The 7,265-nt window shown below is 48.0% G+C and overlaps 1 protein-coding gene and 1 long non-coding RNA gene across 2 annotated transcripts in view; both read right to left on the minus strand.

Moving 5' to 3' along the window:
• LOC124029550 (CLIP-associating protein 2-like) overlaps window positions 1–3,724 on the minus strand; it is a 9,846-nt gene extending 6,122 nt beyond the window's left edge. The window contains exons 1-6 of the mRNA XM_046341222.1: window positions 3,616–3,724; window positions 2,972–3,107; window positions 2,752–2,822; window positions 1,958–2,017; window positions 1,307–1,384; window positions 240–407 (exon numbers count right to left, since the gene is read on the minus strand). Of these exons, the coding sequence (XP_046197178.1) occupies window positions 240–407; window positions 1,307–1,384; window positions 1,958–2,017; window positions 2,752–2,822; window positions 2,972–3,013 (419 nt within the window). The 5' untranslated portion in view covers window positions 3,014–3,107; window positions 3,616–3,724. The remainder of the gene's footprint in view (window positions 1–239; window positions 408–1,306; window positions 1,385–1,957; window positions 2,018–2,751; window positions 2,823–2,971; window positions 3,108–3,615) is intronic.
• On the minus strand, window positions 3,721–5,005 carry LOC124029551. The gene is made up of 3 exons (XR_006837798.1): window positions 4,992–5,005; window positions 4,075–4,151; window positions 3,721–3,853 (listed from the first exon to the last, which is right to left on the minus strand). It is a non-coding gene; the product is annotated as an uncharacterized LOC124029551 (long non-coding RNA).
• Between the last annotated feature and the right edge of the window lie 2,260 nt (window positions 5,006–7,265).

Below are 7,265 nucleotides of genomic sequence, written 5' to 3' on the forward strand. Positions count from 1 at the left end.
GAGGAGAGAGAGAGAGAGTATAGAGGAGAGAGAGAGTATAGAGGAGAGAGAGAGTAGAGAGGAGAGAGAGTAGAGAGTAGAGGAGAGAGAGTAGAGAGTATAGAGGAGAGAGAGAGTATAGAGGAGAGAGAGAGTAGAGAGGAGAGAGAGAAGGAAAGAGCGAGAGCAGAATATTACTTTCCGGGTACCTCTGAGCCCCTCCTCTCAAAAACATATAATTAAAGGTCAGGGGTCATTACTTAAGGCTCTCCTGTGATGAGGAAGAGGAGCGGTCGCTCTGAGGAAGAGACGTCACGCTCCCAGAACTCTTGAGAGACGATTGGAGGCTCTTCTGATAGGACGGTTCTAACGAGTTGAACAGAGAGTCTGCCTCCCCCGGGAAATGGTTCCTAAGACCCCAGTATGCCCTGAGAGAGAGATAATGTGTGAGTATGTCTGTAGGAAAATGTGTGTGTGTGTGTGTGTGTGTGTGTGTGTGTGTGTGTGTGTGTGTGTGTGTGTGTGTGTGTGTGTGTGTGTGTGTGTGTGTGTGTGTGTGTGTGTGTGTGTGTGTTGCTGTGTGTGTGTGTGTGTGATGCTGAGTGTGTGTGTGTGTGATGCTGAGTGTGTGTGTGTGTGATGCTGAGTGTGTGTGTGTGTGATGCTGAGTGTGTGTGTGTGTGATGCTGAGTGTGTGTGTGTGTGATGCTGAGTGTGTGTGTGTGTGTGTGTGATGCTGAGTGTGTGTGTGTGTGTGTGTGATGCTGAGTGTGTGTGTGTGTGATGCTGTGTGTGTGTGTGTGTGTGTGTGATGCTGAGTGTGTGTGTGTGTGTGTGTGTGTGTGTGTGTGTGTGTGTGTGTGTGTGTGTGTGTGATGTGTGTGTGTGTGTGTGTGTGTGTGATGCTGCTGAGTGTGTGTGTGTGTGATGCTGAGTGTGTGTGTGTGTGTGATGCTGAGTGTGTGTGTGTGTGTGTGATGCTGAGTGTGATGCTGTGTGTGTGTGTGTGCTGATGTGTGTGTGTGTGTGATGCTGAGTGTGTGTGTGTGTGTGTGTGATGCTGAGTGTGTGTGTGTGTGTGTGTGTGTGATGCTGAGTGTGTGTGTGTGTGTGTGTGTGATGCTGAGTGTGTGTGTGTGTGTGATGCTGAGTGTGTGTGTGTGTGTGATGCTGAGTGTGTGTGTGTGTGTGATGCTGAGTGTGTGTGTGTATGTTGCTTATGTGTAATAATGTGTGTGTGTGTGTGTGTGTGTGTGTGTGTGTGTGTGTGTGTGTGTGTGTGTGTGTGTGTGTGTGTGTGTGTGTGTGTGTGTGTGTGTATTCTTACTTGCGGGCCTCTACCCTAGCCTCTGCGTCGGCATCTGAGATTCCCTTCTTAATGCTGGCGACCATCACAGCTGTATGTCTGAGAGACAGCGAGACAAACTATTAGACCTGGTTACTGATCAAAACCTTAGAAAAACCTTGACAAAGTACAGGCTCAGTGAACACAGCCTTGCCATTGAGAAGGGTAGACACAGGAAAACCCGTCTCCCTGTAGAGGAAAGGCCGTGTAACCACTGCACAACAGCAGAACCTGAGACAGAGATGCATTTCCTGACAAAATGTCAAAAATATAAAACAATAAAGAGTGTAATTTCCCAAAATTTGAAACCCTAATTCAAGGTTTCAAAGACCTCTCTGATGAGAGTAGGCTACCCGTCCTGTTGGGGGAGGACGCAGAGAGCTGTGGGTTGGCAGCGCACTACATTGCTGCCTGTCATAAGATGAGGGACAGAGTCTGACAGACCAATCAACCTGCACTTGTCCTCTATGCTAATTGTTATTGTTGAATCTATGTTTATTTTGACACGCGGTTATTGTCGTTAGTGATTGTCCGACCACTGGCAATATGTACATCACTACGTCAAGTAAATAACACGCAAATAAGATTCTACCAAGATTCCTTTGGCTTTTGACCAGTGTGTTGAACTCTCACCTCTCCAGAGTCTGGGTCTGCCACTCCTGTAGAAGCAGGTCCAAGAAGTCAAAACATTTCCTGAGGGAGGAAGAAACCTCATCATTACTACAATCCTCTTCATCATCATCATCACTACAATCCTCTTCATCATCATCATCATCACTACAATCCTCTTCATCATCATCATCATCATCATCACTACAATCCTCTTCATCATCATCATCACTACAATCCTCTTCATCATCATCATTACTACAATTCTCTTCATCATCATCATCATCACTACAATCCTCTTCATCATCATCATCATTACAATCCTCTTCATCATCATCATCATTACAATCCTCTTCATCATCATCACTACAATCCTCTTCATCATCATCACTACAATCCTCTTCATCATCACTACAATCCTCTTCATCATCACTACAATCCTCTTCATCATCACTACAATCCTCTTCATCATTACTACAATCCTCTTCATCATTACTACAATCCTCTTCATCATCACTACAACCTTCATCATCACTACAATCCTTCTTCAACATCATCACTACAATCCTCTTCATCATCATCACTACAATCCTCTTCATCATCATCACTACAGTCCTCTTCATCATCATCACTACAATCCTCTTCATCATCATTATGTCTGTAATCATCATCATTACTACAATCCTCTTCATCATCATCACTACAGTCCTCTTCATCATCATCACTACAATCCTCTTCATCATCATTATGTCTGTAATCATCATCATTACTACAATCCTCTTCATCATCATTACTACACTCCTCTTCATCATGCTCACCGTCTGACGGCCACAGACTTGCAGGTGCAGTTACTGGTGATCAGGGGGATGAGTCTGGGAACGTGTGTGTGCTGCAGAGACAAATACACAAAGGGTCATTTTATTATCTGTGGTACGTATCTCTCTGTGTGTGTGTGTGTGTGTGTGTGTGTGTGTGTGTGTGTGTGTGTGTGTGTGTGTGTGTGTGTGTGTGTGTGTGTGTGTTGGTGGTCTAACTCACCCGTATGATGAAGCGTATAGCAGACGCCCCTGAAGTGGCCATAACCTTGGCACAGTTAGGGATGAGGTTGAACAGGATAGGAAGAATGCCCTCAGCACCATGGTCAAACTTATTACCCAACACTGTCGACAGGTGACTGGGGAGAGGGGGGGAGAGGGGGAGGGGGAGAGGGGGGAGGAGGAGAGAGGGGGAGGAGAGAGGGGAGGGGGAGGGGAGAGAGAGGGGAGGAGAGAGGGGGGAGGGGGAGAGGGGAGAGAGAGGGGGAGGAGAGAGGGGGAGAGGGGAGAGAGAGAGAGAGAGAGAGAGAGGGAGGAGGGGGAGGAGAGGGGGAGAGGGGAGGAGAGAGAGAGGGGGAGAGGGGGAGGAGAGAGGAGGGGGAGAGGGAGAGAGAGGGGGAGGAGAGAGGGGGAGGGAGAGGGAGAGGGGGAGAGGGGGGAGGGAGGGGAGGGGAGAGAGAGGGGGGAGAGGGAGAGAGGGAGAGAGAGAGGTGGAGAGGGGGAGAGAGGGAGAGGAGAGAGGGGGGGGAGAGAGGGGGAGAGGGGGGGGAGAGAGGGAGAGGGGGGAGAGGGGGGGGGTGGGGATTAAGTGTCCCTTCCATTTTCCTTTTGAGAAGAAGTCCAAAGATGTGTGTGTGTGGTACTCACGCCACAGTGATGCAGGCCTCTCGTACCACCTGTGATCGGAGGTCTTTAGCTGACAGTTTGAACGCTCCGTCCAACAGCCTCAGGTGTTGGTAGAAACACTCGTACTCCGTTGCCCGGCAACAATCAGCGAGCGGATCTTCTTCATTGCAGCGGCTCTCTGGTCCCAGTCATGTTTATCATCAGAACAGATCTCTCTGATCTTATTCAGGTTATCCTCCAGGTCACGAGATGAGTAGATCTGACACAGAGAGAGACCAGACAGGCGAGGCAGAGACAGGCGAGACAAGAGACAGGCGAGACAAGAGACAGGCGAGACAGACAGGCGAGACGAGAGACAGGCGAGACAGGCGAAGACGAGAGACAGGCGAGACAGATTTATTTCACACTAGTGATGGTACACAAACTGTCTTGTCTACAATGCTTGCAGTCCCAGTACTAATGCATACTAGCGTGTGTTACCTGTACTGTGGGGACGTCAGTGAAAGATTTGATGAAGTCTTCTTCATCGATGCCCCCGGTTCCATCCTTAGACGCACCTAGAGACAGAGAGGTCAGAGAGGTCAGAGTACGTGTATCCCCCAGTCTGAGTGACACTATAAGTTGTCCCACCCAAGCACTATCTGACCTGATTCAACTATACTATTAATGTACTAGAGCAGGGCTGTTCAAGCCTGAGAGAGACCCTGCTGGGTTTTTAACTCAAATCCTGTTCCTGCAAATTATTAATCAGGTCCTCTAGGATTAGGAGTTATAACCTACAGCAGGGTCTCTCTCCAGGAACAGGGTTGGAGTGAAACGGACCCCTTCCACATGTCACAGAACCCTCAACAGGGGTGGGATGGTTCATCATCTCTATCATATACATCTCTTTCAGGCAGAACTAAAACAAGCCTGAGAGATCAAGCCCAGATAGAGCCACAGAGATGTGACCGATGATGACAGAAAACCACAGAGACGTGACTGATGATGACAGAAAACCACAGAGATGTGACTGATGATGACAGATAGAGCCAGAGATGTGACTGATGATGACAGATAGAGCCAGAGAGAAGTGACCGATGATGACAGATAGAGCCAGAGATGTGACTGATGATGACAGATAGAGCCAGAGATGTGACTGATGATGACAGATAGAGCCAGAGATGTGACTGATGATGACAGATAGAGCCAGAGAGACGTGACTGATGTGACTGATGATGACAGATACAAGAGCAGAAATATGACTGATGACAGATAGAGCCACAGAGACGTGACTGATGATGATAATTTTATTACAGTGTGAGTAATCCCAGGTTAATGCTACCAATGACGTATCAATGTCTTTCTAAGAGGTAAACAAGGCTGGACTTCCATGTATATAGGATCCCGCCTCTTACCTCCGATCTTGGAAACCCGTCGTGTTAGGTCTTCGTGCAGCAGAGAACTCCACCCGACTTCTTGGGGATCTTAGGGACCTTGAAGGCAGCCTGAGCACGGTTCCCATCTGCACTGTCTGCATCATCCTCAAAACTACGGTCTGAGAGAGAAATGGATAGAGAGATAAGCAACATTCTTATCGTACTTCTACTATTTCCTAAAGTAGTTAAAGAAAGAAGATGAGGGGAGATGAGGAAGGGGGGGCAGGAGATGAGGAAGGGGGGATGAGGAAGGGGAGCAGGAGATGAGGGAAGGGGAGATAGGAAGGGGGGCAGGGAGATGAGGAAGGGGGGAGGATGAGGAAGAGGGAGGAGAGATGAGAGAGAAGAGGGAAGAGGAAGAGGAGGGGAGGAGAGAAGGAAGGGGAGAAGAGGGAAAGAGGGGAAAAGGAGGGGGAGGAGAGATGAGGAAGGGGAGAAGAGAAGGAAGGGGGAGGAGGAGAGATGGGAAGGGAGGGGAGAGATGGGAAGAGGAGGATGGGGAAGAGGAGGAGGAGAAAGGAGGAGGGGAAGAGGAGAGGAAGGAAGAAGAAGGAGAGGAGGGGAAGAAGGAGGAAGGAGGGGAAGAGGAGAGGAGAAGAGGAGGAGGAGGAGAGAGGAGAGGAGGAGGAGGGAGGTCTTAGCTGAAGAAAAGAGCAGAGTCAGTGTTGATTAGTCATCAATAGTAAACAAAAGAAACAGTGATAGCATCTCACACAGCCAATACTCTCCTCTCCAACACACACCCAATGACACAACCATCACGAACAGTGAATTAGAGGTGGGTGGTATACTGTATTTTACTATATACTGGTAGTGATGCACGGACGGTTTGGGCCCGGACCCCACACAGTCAAAATGCAGAACATCGAAAAATATGCATTTTCAAACATTTCACCTGCGTTTCATATCAGGGACGTGCAACTACAGGTTTCCTTTACACAAAATACATTTGTGCAACACTTTCGGCAGAAAATCGTTAATCATTTGACAACAGAAGTGCAACTATCTGGCTAGCAGCCAAGAAAATGAGCTTTACAACAAAGAACCCAAGGACATTTTTGCAAAAACGATGCATGGCCAGGTTTATCATTGAAAGAATGTAGCCGGATACATTTTCAAATGTTTTGCTTGTAGTTAATTTAGCATTTTAACTTGTTACCGGAGACACAAACTACACTACACCGGAGACACAAACTACACCGCACCGGAGACACAAACTACACCGCACCGGAGACACAAACTACACCACACCGGAGACACAAACTACACCGGAGACACAAACTACACCGGAGACACAAACTACACCGGAGACACAAACTACACCGGAGACACAAACTACACCGGAGACACAAACTACACCGGAGACACAAACTACACCGGAGACAAACACTACACCGGAGACAAACACTACACCGGAGACAAACACTACACCGGAGACAAACACTACACCGGAGACAAACACTACCACTGGAGACAAACTACACTGGAGACAAACTACACTGGAGACAAACTACACTGGAGACAAACTACACTGGAGACAAACTACACTGGAAGACAAGTAGCCTCCACATCAGTCAGAGCGGTCTGGTGATCCAACGATGACAGCGAGACATTTCATCTGAGTGGAGCGTGTAAATGAGGCACAAAATGAGTCCTTCTACCTTCATGGTTTGGCGCGAACACAGACTGAAGCAGAATTTACAACGACAAGCATTTTATATCTGTTTGTACAAAACACAGAAAGTCATTTTTTTATATTTTTATATTTTATTTCTGCATGTAAAAAATGCAGTCCTGCATTAACATGACCCTGGCACAACCAACACACACATCCAAACACACCCACCCCACCATCATCCAAACACACCCAGCCCACCATCAACCAAACACACCCAGCCCACCATCAACCAAACACACCCACCCTACCATCATCCAAACACACCCATATAACCCACCCCCAAATAACCCACCCCATCAAACACACCCAAATAACCCAGCCCATCAACACAATAACCAGCCATCAAACACAACCAACCCAGCCCATCAAACACAACCAACCCAGCCCATCAAACACAACCAACCCAGCCCATCAAACACTAACCATCAAACACAACCCAGCCCATCAAACACAACCAACCCAGCCCATCAAACACAACCAACCCAGCCCATCAAACACAACCAACCCAGCCCATCAAACACAACCAACCCAGCCCATCAAACACAACCAACCCAGCCCATCAAACACAACCAACC

This window comes from Oncorhynchus gorbuscha, unplaced genomic scaffold, assembly GCF_021184085.1.
Source record: "Oncorhynchus gorbuscha isolate QuinsamMale2020 ecotype Even-year unplaced genomic scaffold, OgorEven_v1.0 Un_scaffold_6789, whole genome shotgun sequence".
Taxonomy (NCBI): Eukaryota; Metazoa; Chordata; class Actinopteri; order Salmoniformes; family Salmonidae; genus Oncorhynchus; species Oncorhynchus gorbuscha.